At 43.5% G+C, this 23,489-nt stretch overlaps 1 protein-coding gene across 8 annotated transcripts in view; it reads left to right on the top strand.

Annotated features, from left to right (window-relative positions):
* Positions 1-22,467, top strand: part of mef2cb (myocyte enhancer factor 2cb) — a 59,505-nt gene extending 37,038 nt beyond the window's left edge. Inside the window, exons 4-11 of one of the 8 annotated variants that reach the window (XM_074671237.1) lie at positions 7,815-7,958; positions 10,629-10,806; positions 11,797-11,844; positions 16,586-16,758; positions 17,177-17,200; positions 18,034-18,163; positions 18,534-18,669; positions 18,884-22,467. In XM_074671237.1, the coding sequence (XP_074527338.1) occupies positions 7,815-7,958; positions 10,629-10,806; positions 11,797-11,844; positions 16,586-16,758; positions 17,177-17,200; positions 18,034-18,163; positions 18,534-18,669; positions 18,884-19,229 (1,179 nt within the window). In that variant the 3' untranslated portion in view covers positions 19,230-22,467. Of the gene's footprint in view, positions 1-7,814; positions 7,959-10,625; positions 10,816-11,796; positions 11,845-16,585; positions 16,759-17,176; positions 17,201-18,033; positions 18,164-18,533; positions 18,670-18,883 lie in introns of all 8 variants that reach the window. The other 7 variants (XM_074671235.1, XM_074671236.1, XM_074671234.1 and 4 more) reach the window with 7 other exon arrangements.
* The last annotated feature ends 1,022 nt before the right edge of the window (positions 22,468-23,489 follow it).

Here is a 23,489-nt window from a genome sequence, read left to right as displayed (position 1 = left end):
TTCCTCTTTGTATGAATTCACTTATGGTCACTGCGTTTTATTCAGAGCAACTTGGCTCACCACATAAAAACCAGTTTGTAAGATGGTCAAAATGATGCTCCACCCCAAAACCCCCACCAACATCACACGCTTGTGTTCGATGTAGCCTTTTATTCTGATAAATGCCTGAAAAAGTGGTCTAAAGATAGTGTGTGGTGAGGCTAAAAATAGCCGCCTTGCTGGCGGTCCTTGCTGGGAGAGGGTAAAAGAATAGGCATGGAATATCTCTCTCCTTCTCTCTTCACCCCCTCCCCTTCTTTTGTTTGAAACAGGGTGGGTGGTGGTTGTTTTTGTAGCAGAGCAGTGAGTAAGCGAAGTGTCAGGCTACTCATTCAGCCTCCGTTTTCTCGCTCTGTTTCTGAGGACCGACCATGCAGAGTTGCCCTCAGCAACCACATGCACAAGACCGTTGGTTTGAGACCCTGCAGTGCCCATAAACATTTGATCTCTCGGATAAAGACCTCTATTATTAGGTTCACCCTCCGAATTAGCTTTACCAAACAGAGGTTTCCTGTCTAGTTGTTTTCAAACTTTTAACTACAGAGGAACTACGAGTAAGGACAACGACATTATCTGTGTGCACAGAACAGAAGTACATACAAAAGACTCGAGAACTAGCTTCGTCTACATTAGACTGGCACACATCTGTCTCTGGCGCCAGCCTCAGACATAAAGAGAGCGAGTTTACTGAGTTCCTATTTTATAGACTTAACGCCGCTTCCACTTTTTAAGAGAAGCTAAAAGCAAGATGACAGATAATGTACATGATCTAAAGGCTGAGCATTTTATTCCACATCAGACGTCTGCTGCCCAGAAAAGCAGAACCTCAGACGAGAAACTAAGTAGCACTTGGATCTCAGTCAGAGGTGTTTTTTAAGGTCAATATGCTGAAGCGGAAGTCTGAGGTACTCCCACAACAACAAGAAGAAGGTTTTTAAAAATAGACTTGTTTGAAATGTGCCAATATGTGGTCCCTGTGGTGTGGAGCGGCGAGAAAAGGCAGGCCACTTCTGAGGCCAAAAAGGCGAGGCTTTTCCACTACACGGCCCAGAACAATTCACGCCAGCCATTAAGATGAAATGATGCCTTGTTCTTTGAAACTATTTGTGGAAAATACAGAATAATGAAGAGCTATTTTTGTAGATGGCATTCCCTGCCCTAGCTGGAGCCCACCCCCCCCAGCCCTGCCTCCCTGGCCTCAGCCCCCTCCACTCGCCTCTCCTGCCATGGTGGCTGCTGCTTTGGACAGGGTGTGGAAATTCAGGGTCACAGTATAGAGGTCACCAGGCTGGTCATTGTTACTCGAGGCCTCCCTCAGGGTCCCTTTTCCTGCCATGGCACCACGCGATAAGAGACTGAGAGACAAAAGATGATAAGTGATGATTGGTGGGGGGACAAAGAAGGACTAGAGGATGGCTGGAGGGGACTGGAAGATTTGCCACCCTTGAAGAAGTGAAGTTTTGTTGAATAAGTAGCATTTTCAAAACTTGACCATAGCTTGAAGTGTGTGATAAAGGACTTCATTCATCATGTCACAGTTCAGTCACACAAAGACATGCGTGATATTAAATAAACTGCTCATGTGGCATCGCAGCCAGTACCAGAGTGTTTGCCACACACAATTTATCCTTGTCAAATTGATTTGTACGTTGAGTTAGAAGCACATATAGACACATCATCATCTCTCTGATTTGAATAGAGCTGTATTATGCAACCAAAGTGTAGACAGGATGAAAGATGGGTAGGTCGAGGGTGTAGACATAAGTGCCCTCTTTATTCAGTTTCACTGAGCTGGCATTGTGTCTCATAATGTCTATCTGGGTAATTATACAGTGTAGTGACTAGTCTGAATGACCACTTTGTTCCCGGGGCCGGGATGCTGCTGTAGCAAACAGTGTTGGATTCTGACATGTGCTTAGTGTTTGTCTATTCCATATGGGAAACACTGCACCATCTGGTATTGTGCTGCGTCCTGGCTAGCTAACACTGTCGGTCTGTGAGTGGGTTCTCGTCTGCAGCCCGCTCGACTTAATGGTGATTTTAGCACATGCATTATCACAATGTTTGCAGAAATGTGGAGGAACCTTGTGGTGCATAACACCCTTTGTGTCTTGCTTTTGTCTCTCCGCTTTCTCCAAACACTTTCCCTTCGTTATTGCTCTACTTTTCCCTCCCCTTTTTAATCTTAAGTAAATCTAGTAATCCTTAGACAGCTAGTAATTACACTTTTTGCCAGCATTATTACTGAACACACGACCACTTTGCCCAGGGATGATGGATCCCAGATGCCAGCCTTTGATTCCTGATTATAGTGCAGTGGAGCACCAGGAGTGAGGGGCTTCAAAGCCAACCAAATCATTGAAAAGTCATTGATGCAATCGTTTTTCAACCAGTGCACTGGGATGCACAGATGATGAGTGAAAAAAAATAGGCAGGGACAGGCTGTGATTTGGGGTCCCATTCCTCAAAATGGTAACCTACAAAAGTCTATCCAAAGCGCTCCCCTCCACTCATTTACACACACACACACACACACACACACCATGCAGCCATCATCCATGGGCATGCCCCTCGACATGGTCCTGGCATGTTCAAACCACGCTTCATGAAACTGTGGCCTTCTTGCCTTTGGTCTGCCATCTGCTTCCAATAAGCTAAGCCAGCCTGATCCCTCTGATGTTCCCTCCACTCGGAAAGGCAGAGAGAAAGAAAGAGTGAGCGGGAGAGACAGAGAGAGTGAGGGGGAAGAGACAAAAATGAGAGCAAGTATGAGTGAGCCAGACAGGCATAAAAAAGAAGTCGAAATGAGGAGAATGAGAGCACATCTCAAACATACTATTACCCCATTGATGTCGCCAGCAAAGGGTCCACAGCAAGTCAGCTGATGGTTAGGGACAAAGTTTCTACCCATTGCCTTGCCTTACTGACACCGAGCAATGTTTAAAGGGCACTTTCACCCTTTTTTATACTTTAATTCTTTACACTGCTTTTTTCCTATCATTAAAACATGTATATTTAACAATGTCAGATATAAAGAGCCTTTTGAATTTGTACCCTTTAGTTCATAGAAAATTTTTGCGAGCCTCACTGAGTTCCTGTTCCTATTCCTACTTTGGAGTCTTGCACCAATTACTGAGAAAACTGCCGTGCCTACAGTACATGCACTCTGTTCACACTCAGCCTACATAAATCCTCACACATTATAAAGGCAGGTCTGCCTTATTTGCATACTGTCATGTCCTCAAAGAGTATCCCTTGAGTAATGAATCAATCTGCTTTCCATCATATTTAACATTGTGTCAAATGCAGACCAAGTCCATGCCAGACCGAGCTGTTTATTCCACTTTTTAATGTATTCTAACAGCACAGCGAACATGACGAACCATAAGTATTGCTGTTGTTAATGTTTTTATATCGCGGCCGTCTTTCAGGGACTTGTTTTCCATTGACTGACTGAAAAACTATAAAAGGCAGCATTTATTGGGGGTAATATTTTGTTCTTTGCCATCATACTATCTTATTTCATAAGTGTCGGTTTTGCTTACAATGGTTGCGTATTCTGAAGGCCTTGCAGTGTTGGCAAAGATATAAAAGGCCCATTATAAACTGGCTGTTTTCATAGAGGGGTTTTGCACTCAGCCAATGGGTTGAAGACATTGAGAAACATTTACTGGCCTGGCTGTCGCCAATGGCCGTAAACACAATATTGAATGTGTCGTAGCCTTCAGCCGATGCCAAAATAACTTCGAGAGGAATGGTCAGCCATGAAGATCCCTCCAAACACAGCCTATCAACTGGTCAGTCTGTTAGAATTAAAAACGCAGCCATCATGCCAACTATGTTTGGACTCAGCTTCTGTCGAGACAAGGGATTAATGCGGAAGAAGTAAAGGAAGAGGACGGAGCTGGGGAGACAGGGACAGACTGAGCAGCAGACTGAGACAGGAAGACAGGGCAGAAAGACAGATAGAGGGAGTAGAGAGGGTGAGCAGGGTGGCAGAATGCCGAGCAGACGGATCCTGGTATGGCAGGAGCTCTGGGCAGGCGTCAGCTGTCCCTCGTAGACCCCCTGGGGCCACCCTGAATTCACACCCAAATATCCTCCACTGTTTCTCTCAACAGCTACATAAAGTTAACACCCCACACCCCAAACTGTAAAAAGAGAGAAGCTCTGACTTTTTTTTTTCTGTCTGAAATTAAAACATAAAAAATGAGAGATTTATTAACAGAAATAAAAGATAATGTGAATCAATTTCTAGCCCAAGTCACCTCATTTAACCTTCCTCAACAGTCTTCTAACCCAGGTTACTCTGTCCTAGTCTAGGCCAGCCTAGCTGAGGGCGCGGAGCTGAAGGGTACGGATGAGACGGGTGTCTAAGTATGTAGGACGCTATGTCTATGCTGCGCCTGCTTCACACAGGCCCTGTGACAAGTCGAGTCATGAGGGAGCATCATGAAGAAGGAGTTTAATTAGGAGCAAGCCTCCAAAGGGACCACAGAGAGAAAGACACAGAGCCAAGCTAGCATACACAGCTTTTTTTGGAGTCTTCTTACTTTTTCTCCTCCTGCTTTCTTACACTCATTGTGGTATGCATCGACTGTATGTTTCCCTTTCTTAGCAAATCTGTCTCTCCTAAGAAATGATACCAGCTTCTTAGCATTTTGACATATTTTGTCAAACTGAAGCAGGAGATCATATAAGGTTCAATTTCAACAATGCCAGTGAACAACAATACTGTTAAAATCATTAAAAAATTCTGAAAGAAATCACACACTTTTAGGACATTATAATAGTCAGAAACTCTGTATTAGGTCTGTCTTTTACATCGGCGTCGTTTTGTTAGCTTGAAATAATGAGCCCTCCTTTGCGAAATCTGAAAGCCAAGCAACTTAATAAATCAAAATGAATTTTAATATAAGAATAATAATTTGGGTGGGTTATGTGCATGGATTTTCTGGCACCAGCTAGCTGCACCAAAGTGTTTTTGTGTAATTCTCAGATTATTAGCATATTCCCCACAGACTCCATTTCCACAGCAGCTCCTCATACTCATACTACTCTGTCTTTCAATATATAACAGTGGCAGCTCTTTCTTCACAATCATTATTCTCACAGTCAATTTGAAGTATGTGCCTTTGATGTGTCTTATACAGTGATGATGTCACTGAAAAGCAGATGTAAAGCCTTGTTTGGAGCAGCAGGCAATGCTGTATGGAGAGGAGCCCTGAAGTACAAACTTAGATAAAGCAGCAGGCTAATAGAGACAGGGGAAATATATAGGGTGATGAGAGCAGGGCTTTGACGGTGCAAGAGTTAGACATCCTTCTATGGCCGTATGAGAGCTCTTACAGCTCTGATTGGTTGTTTGGGTCGTGTGTCAGCCTTTGGCAACAGGTGTGAAATCTGTAAACAGGTGGGCATATCCAGGATGAGCAGCATACCGCCCTTGCACCGCACCCCAGAGTGCTGAGCCCAGTTGGGAAGCTAAGCCTGGCCCACATGCTTCAAAGTCATATAACACCCTGGCTCCCTGCACCCCATCAACACCCAATGCAACCATTACCCAACCCCCTGCAAGACCGCCAGCTCAGTTACCCCATATGGGTGTCACCTTTACCGCAGCCCTCTTCCTAGAATGGAAGTGAATCTCTCCTGCTCCCTTAGCTGCTTGGCGGTAGGTGGGAGAAATCCATGCAAGTCGAAAGGAAACTTGTTTTTTTTCATTGCATGCATTCTCCCGTGAACGGGAAAAGGCCAGCGGTTCAGCTCTTGTCAGTTCGATATGATGCATCGCCAAGGCCGGAATGAAACTCCACAAAAGAAACAGCAAAAAAAGTTTTTACATCTCACGCCTTTGCCAAAAAAGACAGCGTGCTAAACCTCTGCAACCCCTTTGTTCTCTTGACTCATCCACCTCAGATCGAGCAAGAGTGCCTGATTCACTGTGGGTCTGTTAGAAGTCAGATCTCCTGCATCGCCACGGCTGATTTGTTTGGTGTGATTTCCTGAAGACTGTCAAAGATGTGAGAGACGCTTTCAAATTCAGAATTCCAGATTTCCACTCTGGGGGCCAAGTGAGGATTCAGAGAGAAAGAGAGAGGAGGAGAGCCAGCGAATGTTGACACGCTTACAGTAGCTGCCTCGCCACGAGACGCCTCAGGAATCAAACAGTTATCACACACACAAAAGGAGCCCTCTAAGTTCACTAAAACCACACTCAAAACAGGCCTTTGTTGTGCTGACATGAGAGATGACTGGATTGTTATTTGTTTTCTAAGCAGTCAGATCGCTCCCTGTCACTCCTGCTGCTGGTTGTGATGGAGTAGCTAGCTTTCTTGAGCGAGTACTGACAGAGAGAAAAACAAAAAAAGAAGAGGAAGAAGTTCACTGAGATTAACTTATCTTAGCATCTATCTTCCTCCTTTTCTCCTGCTTGGTCTCTTTTTTTTTTCTCGACGCTTACACCCACTCTCGCACACCCACACATGCACACACAAACACAGACTCATTCCCCTCTTTCCCCTCCCACACACAGACACTCACACCAGCCGACACATACACACACACAACACACACACTCTTCAACATATACGGAGAAAGAGGAAGAGAGATAGAGAAAAGAGAGACACGCACTTGATCAGCATCAAATACAGGGTGTGCTAAAGTAAATTTAATTACGTCTGTCTGATATGGAGCTTCAGATGAAAGTAGGAGAGCGCAGTGTGAAGCGACGACTGCACAGACAGGAGCAGGCCCGTGATATTCCTCCTGTAGACTAATCTCCCTTTATTAAAGCCAGGAGGAGAGAGAAAGAGAGGGGAGGAGGGGGGAGAAGTGTGGAGGGGAGAGGAGGTGGAGGAGGAGGGGTGCCTTTGATGAGATCTCTAACTGTCAGCTACTGTACTTTTTCTTCTCCCCAGCTCCGTCTTTGTCTCTCACTTTACGAGGCAAACGAACGCAGCACCTAGCACTATGTGCCTGCTCGCTCAAGCAAACAGACCACAACGCTATCACACGCTGTAATGTGCTCTGAAACTTATCCCTGTTGTTATCGTTGTCAACAATATCTAAGGAAGGACACAGGGAGCTCTCTAACTCTCCCTCCCCTTGCTCTCTTTGTGTCTCTGCCTCTCAGAGGGAGTGGTGAGGGAGCGGAGAGTCGGCTGATTTCTGGCCACTCTGATGGGGGCAGGTGGCCATCAGGTGGCCAAAACCGAAATTGCCACATTTAATAGCAGATACGCCACAGTCATGAACTGCTCTACTGTACTTAAACTCTACTTCATGTCCCATAAATGATTATGGTTTTTGGAATATGTTTTACTTTTATTACTTTTTTCCCCTTTGTTTATAATTATGAGGTTTCAAGGTCCCATGATTTGTCATTTGGTCAAAAGTTTGATCATCTGTTATGTCTTGTTATTGGTTGCGATTAAGTCCTTTGTGCCATCTTGAATGTTTATATCTATGTGTGTGCGCTTGTTCAGGAAGCAGCCAGTGTGTCCTCATTTCACCCCTGTTCATAGAGGTCAGAAAAGAGCCTGCCAAAATGATTCATAGGAAAATTCAGGAACTTTTGTTGAATGATTTCTCAGAAAAAAAAAGCTCAGGAAGATCATGAAGTTTATAGTTTATTGCTTCCTTGGACTTAAATTTGCCAAACTGTTTTAAAAGTGTCTCTTCACCATCATGACCGTTTATCCTTCCCACACGTTTTCTCCTGGTTTACATCCCCAAAGCCCTTCAACTGTTTTATGTGACCGCTCTGTTTGCAGACATTGAGAAAGAAGGGCCTAAACGGCTGTGACAGCCCAGACCCCGACGCAGACGACTCGGTCGGCCACAGCCCCGAGTCCGAGGACAAGTACAGGAAAATAAACGAGGACATTGATCTGATGATCAGCAGACAGAGACTGTGTGTAAGTACCTCTTGTTATTCCCGAGCCTTCCTCTTACCTTTCTTTCCTCTCTTTCCCTTTTTTTCCCCCCACTTGTCCACCTTGTCTTCGTCTCCTTGTTTTCGTCACCCTCTCCGTCCCTACATCTGTGTCCCTCTTCGTCCATCTCTTGTGGTCGTTGGGACCCGGCAGGCATTGAACAAGAAGGAGAACAAAGGCGGCGAGAGCCCGGAGCTCGAGTCTGCTCTCATCCTCACCCCACGCACTGAGGAGAAATACAAACAGATTAACGAGGAGTTTGATCACATGATTAAAACCCATAAGATACCTGTAAGTACTGGGATGTCGATGTGCTACAGGCTAACACGGTGCTGACTGCCCAGTAACTGCTGAGCTAACCCAGCTAACCACCAGCATTTGCCTGTAGACTAAATACACAAAGTGAGAGTGAAAGTAAAACAAGAGTCAAATTATAACGTATGCTTAAACCTCTTTGATTTTGCTTGATTACTGTTGAGGAATGGTCCTCTAATTTAACATAACTGTAACTGTGGGAGTAAACACTTACTCTACAATGATTGCAGACTTTCTCCCATGACAAATTTTAACCTTACTGGGTTCCCTCTTTGAACCTGTTACCCACAATGCCGCTGCAGGCTCTCAGGGGAGGTGTGGTCTGCATGTGTTTTTCCCTTTTCCCTTTTCAAACTCAGTGATCAGTCAGCAACAACAAGGAGGACAGACGCTCAGGCAAGAAAACAGAAGTTAAAACTAAAATTATTCTTAACAAAACTATAATAACTCTCCTCCTCGCTTCAGAAGCCTGACAGCATGTTTGATGCCATCATCGTTGATGGCAGCAATATTTCAGGACATGTAAACTTCTGGTTTTTACATCATTGCGTTAATTTCACAGAAGTAGTCAGAAACCACAAAATAAAGGCAGCTTTATGTGTAATCTAAGCCTGCACCGCCTTCAGAAAGCAGCATATTGGACTGGTTAGTGCTCTTGAGAAAGATAATTCCATGGTAGATAATTCAGAGAAGAGCAGCAGTGTCTGAGCCGTGTGGAGCAGAGTGGGGAGATGTGGTTAGAAACAAGGCAGGGGTTGGTGAGCTGGGGTGGAGTGGGTTTGGGATCGGAGCTGGGTGGGGTGGGGTGGGGAGAGGGGGCTGCACACAACAAGTGGCAGTTCAGTGTGTGGTCAGAGTGGCTGCCAAGCACTGGGCCTCTGGATTGCAGGGGGCTGTTGAGGGGACTGTGCAGGGGGAGGGAGGGGGGTGATGAGCAAAAACAGGAAGGATGGCACCAGCTTTAGGATAACTTAGAGACGGGGCCCCCACAGCCAGCAATTGGGTACAAGTACATGAAAAAGTGCACACAGAGAAAGCTCCCCTGCTATTAGAAAACACCGCACAGAGAAATCATGAGGTATAAAAACTCCAACAAGGAATCTGAGGTGGAAATAAAGAAAACAAAGACAGACCCTCATTGGTTGGCTGACCCACTCCTGTATAAAGTTGCAGTAAAGGCAGAATGTGCCTAAACCTTGCAATAAAATATGGTAAAAGTAACCATCATTGAACTTTGAAATATTATTTTCCCTGTGAAAAAAAACAGAGCATTAGCAAAATGGAGAAAATTGAGAAAAACAAAGCAGCCCTGAAGCACATATCCCTCATTTACATCCACCAGGCTGATGATCTCCTCCGCTCTGTCCCAGGGACACATGGCAGCAATTTAGGCCCCTATTTTCTACTTCCTAAAGCTAACTTGCAGGATCAACCACTTCCAGGGCACTCCCAAGGTTAAGCTCTTCAGCCAAGTGACACAATAAACATGACAAACTAGACGCCTGGGGCCGGCAGACTAACCTCTGCTCGTGTTCCTGATGAGACTGCTGACTGATGGGACTCCACCACTTGAAAACACTTTGCGTTAGCGCCACGTGATGGAAATTAAATGAGTCCTAATGACGTACAGTTCTCCAGTCTTGAAGCAAGTTTTTGCAAAAAGTACTGCGAGCTTTTTTTAAAGTGAGGTGAAGACTGACTGAAATATCTTTAGCTCTTGAAGAACAGTGGGATGCTGCTGGCTTTATTCCCAGTAAACCATAGGCTGCTTATTTCTTAAATGTTGTCAACCAGGAATGCATCCCAGGGAATTTAAACACAGTGACCACTTCAGGTCAACTTTCTGTCTCACAGTGAAAAATATCGCAAGATTGCAGCGGTAAAAACAGAGTCTTTTACAGGAAGACTTTGCTTCAGTCCTCTCAAAAGTAACCTATGCTGTATCATGTTAGAATGATAAAGTGTTGCCGGCACATTTATCATCCTGACAGGAGTTTGAGTATTTCAGATTAGGTTCCAAGGCCCTTACCCTTTAATTTTGGCGAGTGTAGCCCTTCTCACTGCCGTGTTGTGTTGTGCTTTTTGTCGAGCTTTCTTCTCTGTCTGTCTGTGCATGACTGTCCTTTGTTAGTTGTCCATTCATCCCTGCCTTTTTCTTCTGTTTGTTTCTGGAGTGACACTGTAGATAGTGTTTTCAAATTCCTTTTTCTCTTTCTAAATCCAACCTTTTCTTCAATCTCTTCCCTCTGATCTTTACCTTGTCTGCGATGGTTGGCATCTTTTGTCTAATCAAACTTGCGCCTGTCTCCTTTTTATCCCCTTTTTCTGTCCCAGCAGGCCGTGCCCCCGTCCAACTACGACATGCCCGTGTCCATTCCCGTCAGCAACCAAAACAATCTCATCTACAGCCATCCTGGCGGATCTCTAGGCAACCACAACCTGTTGCCACTGGCGCACCACGGCCTACAGAGAAACAGCATGTCCCCTGGAGTGACTCACAGACCCCCCAGTGCAGGTAACACAGGTAGGGTCTCACACGCACTCATGCACCCATGCACATGCTGTTGTGCCATCTGTCAATCTTGTCAGGTGTAATTTTCAGTCAGGCTAGGTTTTCAATTATACTCATACGGATATACAGATTCACACACATAAGTAAGATAATAAGAAAATACAAAAAAAAGTTTTTTTTTAAAAATCAGTAAAAGTACAGCAGGGAAAAATAAATATAGGACATTAATCTTAAGTAAGAAAAAGTGACAAATACTTGGACTCAGGTTATGACTCAGAATTAAAATAAAGCCACACATCATCTAGTTTATGACAAGTGACCAGAATATTCCTTCTAAATTTAGAAAATGATTCTAAAATCACTCCTCTGTGGTTCCATATTCACATTCTGCCAGCTCAAAGAAAGATGATGATTTAATGTCCTGTTAAAAATCCTGGCCCACAGTCTGGCTTTTAGCTCAGGCTCTCACACATGGGATGAGTGACCTTTATGTATAGGCACTGAGCTGATGGTGACATAAGCCAATCAGGCCTGTTGGTTTGTTATTGTTGTCCAAAGTCCTTTTTCTGTCTCTCTGGTCTGAAGGCTGCTGCCCACACCCTCACCCTGTCATTACAACTGGATGCTGCTAGCGCCAGCACAAACTAAATATGAGCTTTGGCGCTCGCAGCATCCACACCAAACCGCACAGACCCTCCCACTCCTCCACCTCGCATGGCTTAAAAATAATAATGTGTCATTTTTCTTGGACGGCAGTTTCTGCGTCCAGTTGCTCAAAGTGTTAAGGTTTGAGTGGGAAGCGGTGTTACTTCTGGTATCAGTACACATATGACACACACAGACACACACACAAGGAGTGGATTGTGATTAAATTGAGTTAGCTTCTGAAAGGCCAGCGAGGTAAGAGACAGGAGGCAGAGTGGATGTTAACGTGGGTGTCTATCCTCTAATGGTTTTCACTCTTGCTCTCCTCCTCTCTCTTTCATCTTTCAGGTGGCCTCATGGGTGCTGACCTCACCACTGGCGCAGGCACCAGTGCTGGTAAGAAATGGCCTCTTCTCCTCACATAGAGTTGTCTGCTAACACACACACAAACACCCACACACACACATGCACATAAATGACACCCACTCACCCACTCTGGGCCGTAAAATGCATGACTAATAGTAACCTAAACCCCGGTAGAGATTTTGCCCATGATGTGTTGATGTTAGCGGTTGTGGAGTTCATCTGGGAATGTTTGCGCAGCGTCGAGGCTGTGACACATCCTGCCTGCGCTTAGCTATAAAACGCTACAACAAGTGGGGGAAACGGAACATAATTACACTTCATACTGACGCTGCAGACTGACTGACAGGCAGTTAGAGGAGATCTACAGTTCAAAATCCTCTTCATAATGAGGCTAATCTCTATTTCTGGGGCTAGATTTAAAACGACAACAACCATGACTCCAATTTGGGCCTTGTTCTTTCTCTACACAAACTCTTTTCGCAGTTAACTACCATCATATGTCTCCATTTAAATTAATTCAATGTTTGGAGTGGCTCACCATGCCACAGTGATCCTGTGGAGAGTAGAGAAGCCCGTGTCTGAGCAACATGTGTAAGAAATCTTATGTGTTAGCTTCTGTGTGTCAGTGGAATTGTCCCTGAGGACATATCAATCCCAAGTTTATGGCAAAGAGATTTTTTTTAAGGGGTTAAATTTTACAGCCACAGCGTACAGTGCGGAGTGTAAAAATGGAGAATGGGGGGGCGTCGGGGGCACAGCTGGGCAGCCTCGTCTGGCCCCAAGGGCTCCATCACAAGGGGTCAATGCCTGGTTTCTCTGTCTGGTCACTCATCACACAAACAACAGGCCCGCTTGTTGTGGCGTGTGTTCCATCGACAGCGTGCTGCAGAGCGTGCTTCAAATGTAGCCTTTGTGTCACCGCGCTGAAGGAACAGAGGCGCTCTGTGCAAGCTGTGTGTCGCTCGGCAGCGGCAAAAAACACGACGTGGAGAGAGAGTCATGTGGGAGCTAAAAGATTCCATTCAAAGCGCTCTTAAATCTCATCGAGAGGGGGGCAGAAAGTGTGTGTGCGTGTGTTTGGAGGGGGGGAAACCCCAGTGATGAATATCTTCTGATGGTGGAAGCATGTGTGCTAAGGAGAAGAAGTAGGGGAACACAGATGGAAGTGTTCTGTGAACTTGGTCAGCCATTTTAATGATGTTCCTCTAAGTGAGTCAGTGTGAGGTGGAACCACAAAGACTGATTTAATGTTCCTCTTGTCCTCACCGTGAGCTCTGATAAGCTGATTGCTCATGTAGCTGTCTGACCTGGGTGTGAGTGTTTTTAGGGTGGGGGTCTTGAAGGTGTTTGTGGATGCAGAAAAATGCGTTTGTGGTTCGGACACGCACAAACACATAATGTCTCAGATGTCACAACCTCTCTAGGTAAAAAAAAAAAGTGCAGTTTACAACGAATCATTCGGCTAACCTGCTGCTCTTAATCCTATGAGAATCCAGCATGTCCTCAATCTGGAAAAGTTCTAACTCCACCAGGATTGTCCTATTACACACACAGAAAAGTTATTTTCTTTTTCTAAATGCTTTTAGATGAACAATAATGAAGGCAGTGATGAATCTAAGAGATAAAGTTTTAACTTAAGTGTTAAAACACTCGATTAGTACAGCTGCATATGGTTCCTTGTTAGTTAGAGCCTCCTGCTGATGAAGATTTTCTAATTTTGAATTCATGAGTTATGACAGAAAATTGCAAATGGAAAAGTCTCATAGCCTGCCAGGTTTCACTTCATTTTTGTTGTTAGTTGCCTAGCAACAGTGCTTTCATGACTTCAACTACTTGAACTCCGAGCGTACCTTGTCCTCAGCTTACCATGTAGAAAATCAAAGTGAGTTCATTCTGTATTGCAGTATTAGTAAAAAGCAGACGTAGATGATTCTTAAATAGGGGTGTGTACATTTTTAAAATACACACTCGTTGTTTACATGTGCATCTGTGCTGCATGACACCTAGACATGAGAGTAAAGTCAAATCAAACATGGCCTGAAAGTGATTCTAGTCTAGTGTAGCAGCAGGCTACTGAAAGACTGAGTCATCGTGTCTCTTCTATGGGAATATTGTGGAAACTGTTTGTGTGCTTGTGTGTTTTTGCTCATTAAAATACAGTGTTTGTTCTCCTTTGCTGGGAGAGAGTGTGAAGTGTAGATGGAAGAGTTAAAGACAGCTGATGATGGAGCTTCAGACCAAGTCCTGAGTGCAACTCCATTCATGGACAGTGTAGCTGTCATGCGTGCTAAGTTCAGCGCCAGCACAACCGAAAAGAAACTCACCCAACACATCGGCCATACACCAATCACCTCCTCAAAAAGAGTAACATGCACCGAACATCTTCCAGTCTAAACTCCACTGAAATGAAAGCTAAGAAGCAAGTCACAACAGCAGATCAAACTATGTGTGTCGGATTTTTTGGCAGCCTCTCACACCAACTGAACGAGCTGCAAGCACGAGTGAGACACCTTCATTCAGTTGGAGAATTCAGGGTTGAATACACATTAGGCCAAACCGCAACGGAAGAGTGTGTGTGTATGGGGAATAGAACGGAGCGCGCCTGTTAGACCACAACAGGACATCAGAAATTTGTTCAGTAACAGTTAAATGTACATGAGTGTAACCACACCTCTCCTTTCTGTGTGTGTATGTGTGTGTGTGTGTGTGTGTGAGAGAGAGAGAGAGAGAGAACACACACACTTAAGAGGGGGGGGGCTCTCTCAGATAACCGTGTCATAAGGGGCGCTAAGCATGGCACCTATTGAGACAGATAGCAATCCTTCAGCGTTGACTCCAGCTGTCTCCACACACACACACACACACACTTCAGAAATAGCAAAGACCTGTTTTATCTCAGTCTCAGATCAAATGTTGTTCTCTGTGTGTGACTGTACAGTAGCAAAGCAGCCTCCAGGCTGGGCTATGTTTAATTTTGGTACTTCCTCTAAACGGTTGACGCTAGCTTCGACTGTGCAGAGATGCATAATAAGAGGAGGAGAGTGGAAATGAACTCTTGATATCATGTCTTCAGCTGATAAAAACGAGAAATCAATGTGCTGCTATGAATGCCACTGTCCTACAATCAGGATGATCGGGCTGCAGAATAGGAAGATTTGAGTCCTAGCTCTTGCTTCATTAGCTTAATTAGCTAATGATTTTTCTTTTGAAGTGCTTAAGGACCAGCCTATGCCACTCATGATCATACTCCTCCAGCAGATAATTGACTGGACGGCAGCCATCTCCACAGGGTGGCAATACACAGATGTCTGATTAACTGTTCCTGTGATGAAGTCCGTGTCATCTTGACCAAAGTGTGTATTAATGCCTCTGCATAGCTCCATCTCTTTTTTTATTCATCTGTACAGAAACACTGATGTACTTCCTGCTGGGTTATTTACCAGTGTGTGTGTGCTTGCAGTATGTGTATGTGTGCTTTACGTGTGTATGTGTGAGGTCTCATTCATCTATCTCCACATGCACCCACTCAATCTCACAAAGGGCCAAGCATGAGAATGAGAGAGCGGGAAAACTGAAGAGGCAGCTGCCTCTTTTTCACTAATGTGAGATTGACACTGGAACTAAGAGGGTCCAATACAAAACACACACGTGCATCCATATGCATAAGCAGCCATACAGCATGTCTTTAAAAATGTAAAGTCCTACAGTGCTTATGAACAAGGGAAAAAAAGGGTGTATAAAATCATCCACAAAATTGCATGAAGCACAACGTACAAGCGCACAAAGTCTGTGTTGTTAACATCAACTCCGACAAGCTCACACATCACATATGCCAGCAGAGGCACACACAAACACACACACACACACACACACACACCAGCACTCACACACACTGTTTTCCTCGTTTTCTGTCAGACGGCCTCATTTTCTCTCACCGCTAGCGGTCGTTTACTCTTCAGATTGTTCAAATTGAGCTTTTGAGACTTTTCATTTCCAAACAACAAAAACCTCGCTCTCAAATTAAACAAAGATCAGCAAGGGAAATTGCCCAGGAAGACATCTGCGACTCATTTTCCCTCGGAGTATATGATTAGGAAATTCATTTATGTCTAACGTATAATTCCTGCCCTTCTTTCAAGTGGGAACGTCCACACAGTGCCCTGTGTTCTACCCTTTGGAAGAAGGAAGGAGAAGTAAGGGGAAAAACAGCCTGCGGGATTGGGTTAGAAACAAAGACTATGTTGCTTGCAAGAATGCTCCACGCTCCACTTTTTTTTTTTTTTTAACAACGTTGTTGCTGCTGGGATATGGCCCCACTGGTTTTTGAGGAGGAAATGGGTGCTGCACTGTTCCTCCATACTTACAGAGGACTCAGATCTGGTGGCAAACCCAAGGCAGGGTCTTTGTCTGGAAGAACCACATGTGTTTAGCTCTGATGGACAAATGACGGGTCCCATCCCTCTCTGTGGTTCTGCTACCCGTAATTAGATGTTTTTACACGATTCACTGGCTGTTGCAGAGCACATGTAGCCTTAACTGACAGTGACAGAGGTGGAGGGCGAGGTGCACTGAAAGGCGTGCGTTACACGACTGCCAAGCAAACAGTGGCAATCCTCAGGGCAAAAGCATTTCGTTTGTTTATTTGCTTGGCAATGTGTACAATAACACTCTTTACAAGTCACAGATTTGATAACATGTATCTGTTTCTTTGGTTTATCTGAAGTCCAAGAGTACGTGTTTGCTTAAAGTTCTGTCTCCTCACTTTTCTCAGGGAATGGATACGGGAACCACCGCAATTCCCCAGGTCTGCTGGTCTCTCCAGGAGGAATGAACAAGAGCATGCAGGCTAAATCACCCCCACCAATGAACTTAGGCATGAACAACCGCAAACCTGACCTACGTGTGCTCATCCCCCCTGGTGCCAAGAACAACATGCCCTCCATCGTGAGTTAACTTTCCTTACTCTTATTTCGTCTAGCTGGTTTGTTTGTTTTCTTTTCATCTCGTCTTATCAGACTTGGGTTGATGCAAGTTTGTCTGACATGGACCTTACTTAACACGCTTTACTTTTATGTTGCTTTCGTCTGTGTTTTGGCAACTTCTTAAACAAATACAACCTTGTACCTTCAACCCAAGTCAGATATGCTTCATCTGTGTTGGCGTTTTAACCATAGGCTCTGACATTTCTGTCCCCTGTCTTCTACTAAAGTGTTAAGCTAGTGAAGCTATAGCAGTCCTCTTTTTGTTGTTGGCTCTGCCTTACAGTAGTTTCATCCCTAGATCTAAAGTCAGTCACGACTAGTATAATCTTACTTACACTCACTAATTTGAATTTATCACATTCCCCTTTTAATGCCATCAGTCCGAGGATGTCGATCTGCTCTTGGTAAGTCAGACCAAAACTCAAGTTTATAGATCAATTCCACTCTAAAGAGCATCAGAAATCTGAAACTTAAAAGCTTTTGGTATCACTGGTTGAAATAATTCTCATGTCCCAACCCCAAGTACTTTTTGCTTCACTCCTTAGATTTAAACAGCTAGTTAGGTTCTGGGGAGAAAGAAACCTTGGCTCTGGATTTCTTTTACCTGTATTGTTGCTGACTCTGCTGAAGCCTCCATTGTCGCCTCACAGCAGTATGTAAGAGTCAACAGTGCCATCCAGTGGTGAATCAGAGTAACAGCAGCCTGTCCTCTTTTCAGCCCCAGTGTATCTCCTCATCCCAGTCTTGCTTTTCTTTCTTCCTAAATGCATCTCTGGCTCCACATATCTCACTGCTTTTATTCCTCAGACTGTAAATATGAAGGGCAACAGAAGAGCACACTTTCATATTGCATCAAACCTCTATTATTTCCTGCCAAACCCTCCCCTCCACTACAGTAAAGTGCCTCTCCCTTACCGTCGCTACCCCTTCGTTGCTGTGGAGACTGATGGTGTTACTATAGCGACAGTGGGCCCTCGGAAAGGGTGGTAAATGATAGGGTTGGCAGGGTTCAGCGGTGCCGCGTGTCAAGTGATTAATTTCCCCCTGAAGTTGGCATCACATTCATTCTCCCAGCATCTGTTGAGCGGAACAAAGAGATGAAAGAAACTTTTCTTGGTTTTTATTGCAGCTTTTTTTTTTTTTAACTTCTCTGTTTGTTTTGTCTGGGAGTTGATTTTGTTCTCAAACCTCTCCCATTTCTTCCTCTCTTTCTCTTTCTCTTCTTTCTTTGTCACAGAACCAGAGAATAAACAACTCTCAGTCTGCTCAGTCACTGGCCACCCCTGTGGTATCAGTAGCAACTCCCACTTTGCCAGGACAAGGCATGGGAGGATACCCGTCTGCCATCTCTACTTCATATGGTACAGGTGTGTATCAAAGAGTTTCATCTTGGACATAAGATGCTTATTTGTCAATCAATATTCTCCTTACTTCTTAAATATTTTTTCACCCCTACAATATTTAAGTTCTTTTCTTGGCAGAAGCATCCTTTTTTAAAGTTGTGACTCCTTAAAAAATGTATAAAACTTGTCTCCCTTTGTAGCCTTTGAAGCCTTCAAACATTTAAGTGTAATACCATATCAGAACACCAGAGGGGGCTATTGCCACATTGACAAAAACAAATTGCATTCATGTTTACGTCACAGTAACATTTATCAGAGCTGCTTCCTCTATGCAAAAACTTCTGAGCACAACTTTTTACCTGTTTTCTTTTCCATTGTGTTTTTTTTTCTGCAGAGTACTCCCTGAACAGCGCAGACCTTTCCTCCCTGTCTGGCTTCAACAGCGGCAGCTCCCTTCACCTCGGCTCAATGAGCGGGTGGCAACAGCAACACCTTCAGAACATGCAGCATTCAGCCCTCGGTCAGCTAGGGTGAGTGCTCTGAACTTAATCTGAGGTGTTGTTTGGAAATGCATGATGACTGATCACAAAACTATTTTTAAGACACCAGTTCTTCTCTGTTCTCAGCCTTCACTTGCAAAGTCCAGCAGAAAAATAAAACACCTCCCTGTTTTGAAGTTATGAGTGTTTGAGGGCTTTAGCTCTGAAACTCTGTAACCTCTTGCATTTCCTCTCCTTCCAACAGAAATTGCTCTAGCTCTCACTTATGTCAGGGTTCAAATCTGTCCCTGCCCTCAACTCAAAGCCTGCACATCAAGTCCGAACCTGTTTCTCCTCCAAGAGATCGCACCAGCAGCACACCTGGGGGCTATGGTGGCGTACCACCTCCCCAGAACCCCTCGTCCCGCCAGGACTCGGGACGCTCCCCTGTTGATAGCCTGAGCAGTTGTAGCAGCTCCCACGAGGGCAGCGACAGGGACGAGCACAGGAACGAGTTCCACTCACCTCTGGGACTGGCCCGGCCCGCACTGGACGAGCGCGAGAGCCCCTCCATCAAACGAGTGCGCCTGTCAGAAGGATGGGCCACATGATATCTCTGTCCTCTCCCTGGCAAGTGCCCAAAGTCGCCCTGAGCCCCCACGACAACAACACAGCGTTACAATGCCCCCCAGAGTCAACTCCCTCTTCTTCCTCCTTTCACTCGATACCATGAGTCACTCACCGCCTGACCCCACGGCCTCTCTCCTTTATCTCTAACGCTGAAGGAAGAAAAGGGACCGCCCTTTTCAAAAATATGTTTATTTCTTCTCCTTTTTTATTTTCTTTTTGCTGAGTGTGTGTGTGGGCGTGCGTGTGTGTGCTATACATATTGACATTATATAAACCAGTGGGGTGTTGTAATGGGGGTTTGGGAGGGCATGTGTTCTGGGGGTATTTTTGTTGGGGAACTATGCATAAATTGTATTGTGTGGCTAAAAGATGCATATATCTCTACACGTGTGTGTATGTGTACATATATGCATATCAACAAATAGACAAAAAAAAATAGTCAGGTACTCTGTTTCATAAAACGTACTTACACTTTGCCTCAGCGATATACCAGAAACAAGAGACAAAAAAAGACAAAAAACATGAACATGAGAGTGAGTGTGTCCAGTGGGAAACACCTTAGCACTTGAGTTGGACAGACATTACATGTGTACAGTGTCAGTTTCATTGCTATAAACCTTCTCTGCAGTTCTCCCTTGCAAAAATGTGTGTTAACATTAGATGATGTCATGTTGCAGGTTCAACGTATTTATGTAAATAGAGGGTCGAGTGGGGAGGGCAGGGGTCAAAAATTTGCCAGACATTACAAGATTTATTTACTCACTAAATGAAAAAGCTATTATGCAACATTTGAAGGATTGTACAGGTAAACAGGCAGCCCCGATGCTAGACATGTGGAACCTTTGATGAAGTAAACGCTCCTCGGAAAGACCGGAGCCGAGCGAGGACCACCCTTTGATCTCAGAGCTACGTTAGCGTAATCAAGACAACTCTGGATCTAGTATTAATATTCAGTGTTAATAAAGAAAAAAAATAAATAAAAAAAACAATTGTACGATACACTTGCTTATATTTTCATATGAAAGGAATACAATGCAAAGCATTTTTGTGGCTTTTTGTAGTTTCTATAAGCCAGAATGTGTTTTTGATAGCTTTGCTAATAAGAGATGGATAGTTCGCCCAGAGGGGAATCGACAGGGCTTTGAAGCCCTGAGCCATGAAAACAGTCTGAGATCCAATGCTTTGCTGAACTGTTTTATCTTTGTAGAGGTTTGTTTTTAAACGTGTATTTCTAATTATATATAATAATGGTAATATTAAGAATCTTTAAAAAAAAATCTGTGAAATTAACATGCTTGTGTATAGCTTTCTAATATATAAATATATATACTAATGATTTTTGTTGGTTTCTTAGTGGAGTTTCTATGTGCAGTTGCACATGTTGTCTGGTTTGTTTCATTTGAAGCCCTGAACAGTGGCGTTCAGGGGTGTATTTAGACTAACCTTAAAAACCAGCTGGGAAACATCGCCAGGGTTTGTGTGACGGAGGAAAGACAGGCCTGAATGCTGAAAAACAAGCTGTTAGTGGAAAATGTCAGGAGACTGGAACAGGCGATGACACAGAAATAAACATTGACACATGATGGACAGGACTGTCAAACTGATGAGGAAATATGACTGACCCTAAATCCAAGTCCAGATGCACCAGATGTTTTTTGTTTCTGCAGCTAAATAATACAATTTGATAATCTTATCAGATTTTGACATTATTCTTCTTCTGTTGCATCTTAAACCCAAACTTGTGTTCAACATTTTGCACAAGCACAGAAGCTATTGAAATTATTGTCTTCTGAACTGAATTTATGTGAGATGTGAAATAATTTTGCATTGAGAGAATTGTGGGTAATATTCTCAAAAGATTTTTTAAACCTGATTGGATCCTATGCTGTCCTGTGTCTCCTCATGTTCCAGTCTCCCAAATCACCACATGTTCAGCATCAGATACACAGGGACAAAAAGATGATGCTGGTAGGAAGAAGCACAATTTGTTTATTTGAAATAAATAAATAGCTGTTTTGATTTTCTCTTTTTTAAAAACAATGAAACTAGCCACATATCTCTCTGCCTCCCACTCCCGTATCTGCTGTCACTTAAGTGTTATGATATTTCTATGTGCATATTTCATGCAGGTTCACTATGTTGTTACTGTAAACAGTCTGTGTAGTCAAACAGGGGCAGAGCCTCTATAATGGTGTTCTTCTTCTTCTCTCTTTTTTTTTAAACTCAATAACAAAAAGGTTGAGAAAAAAAATAAACATGATGTTTCAGGCAGCAACAGTGTGGAGAAACCAAAGCCAGTGGCATTTCTGTGTTGTAAACTCAACTTTTATTTTCACATTCATTTATGGTTTTTTGCAAGCATTGAAACAAGACAATAAAAGAATTTGCTCAAATGTACAATTGGTTTCACATTTCAATTCCAGTCCAACCACAATAATTCACCCATTCTCCCCCTGTGCAATGCATTTAGAAAATTAGCGAAAAACTGTCTGAAATGACACCAACATGTCCAGACTATTGCTAAGAGTGCTGCATTACTGACGATAATTTCAACCAAAGACATGCAGAAAACGTGTCTATTCTTGTTCCTTTTCTTGTTGTGTTTGTTAAATTCAAAGGCGTTTATTTTTCATCATCTGTTGATCAGTTGTTCTTTTTGTTCATTATTATAATATAGATTTGATGTTGGTACCTCAAAATTGACCCGCTCAGTACCTCAGCTGATGTTTTGCAGTCAAAAGGGGAGACCATACACTTGTACAGCCATGTGTAATGACCATGTAATATCATTGCTTCAGGTCCCTACATTCACATGGGATTCTTTGTTGCTCCACTGTGTTTGTGGTTTATTTAAGTTGTATTCAAAAGCTGAAAAAATGAATTTAAAAAAAAGAAGAAAAAAAGTAATATGTTACACTGCTTAAAAAGTCAGTCTGTAGTATCAAATGTAGCTTGTATAAACCTGAAACTGGGGGAGGTTTGGAAACTAATGTTTTCTGGAGCGCGAGAGCGGCTTTCAGCGGCATAAGCTGGCCTTTGTCGCCACTTGAGACTAAGATGGTTTTAAATTAAATCCACATCTCTGTAACTCAAGAGACTTGATTCAGCTGTATGTAGTGAAAACGTTATGGGGGTGAAGTCAAAGTGTCCTCTGCTGGAGGGAAAAAGGCTATTTGTATTTTGCAGAGATTTCAGTAAACTTACTGGCTTTCTTAGTTATCCTGATGTGACTTGGTGTGAATTCATTGTGTTTGACTGTTTTCTGCATGCTTCTCTAGACTTTACTTCCATTCAGAGCAGGGTAAAAAAAATACTATCAGCATGGAGTCTTTGAGGATGTAAAGTCAGTGCATGTAGGTTATTAGGCAGTTACTGAAGACATGTCTCAGTGAAAGACCAGGAAAAAATACATTACATTTGATCTTTACATACATGTTTAAAAAAGTAGCATTTTAATACAGTTCTTTATACCAAGGACATTCATTACACACCTAACACCAAGGTTCATGTATAATAACCATACAGTGACAAAAACCCTCACAGAGACACATTATACTGCCCACAGTGAATTAACTAAGCTCATACACAATGCAAACACAAACCTCTTACAAATCAGGGAGATTTAAAAACTCCGCTTTCACTGCACACATAAACTTATGAATGCACCCTCACAAACACACAAACACACAAACACACACACACACACACACACACACACACACACACACACACACACACACACACACACACACACACACACCTCTTTGCCTCCTCCGGGGCAATTCCATGCATTCCTTCGTAAAAAAAAAAAAAAAGAAGAAGACAAGAAAAATGAAAATAGTTTTCTAAGAATTTGTTTGATTTTCCTCTTTTCTGGCCTGTCTGTAACGTGAGGATGGACTCTGGCGCAGTGTAACTAGCGCACACATAGAGCTGCGTATTTAATCAAGGCGACGATTTCTCCGTCTGCAAATGGAGAAATCAGGAACTAAAGTTACAAATTTTTTCTCCACTTTTTTGCACTGGACGATTGGAGTAAATGTGGTAGTGCTCACAGAATAACCACAAAGACTTGCAAAATGTGTCATGCATTGACTCTGCTGGCCCTGACGCGTTTTTCCCCTCAAGGCCTCTTGCAACTATTCTTTATGTGTGTTCTTCCTATGTATAGCGTGGGTCGAATTGTAAGGTTTTGTTTATCTCTTCAAAAAATATGATTATTCTAGGCGCGCTTCTGTCGT

Source organism: Halichoeres trimaculatus, unplaced genomic scaffold (assembly GCF_033239565.1).
Source record: "Halichoeres trimaculatus isolate MK-OKI-2021-1 unplaced genomic scaffold, fHalTri1.1 fHalTri1_scaffold_5, whole genome shotgun sequence".
Taxonomy (NCBI): domain Eukaryota; kingdom Metazoa; phylum Chordata; class Actinopteri; order Labriformes; family Labridae; genus Halichoeres; species Halichoeres trimaculatus.
Note: the sequence above shows the minus strand (reverse complement) of the source record. Positions and strands in the feature narration are given on the sequence as shown.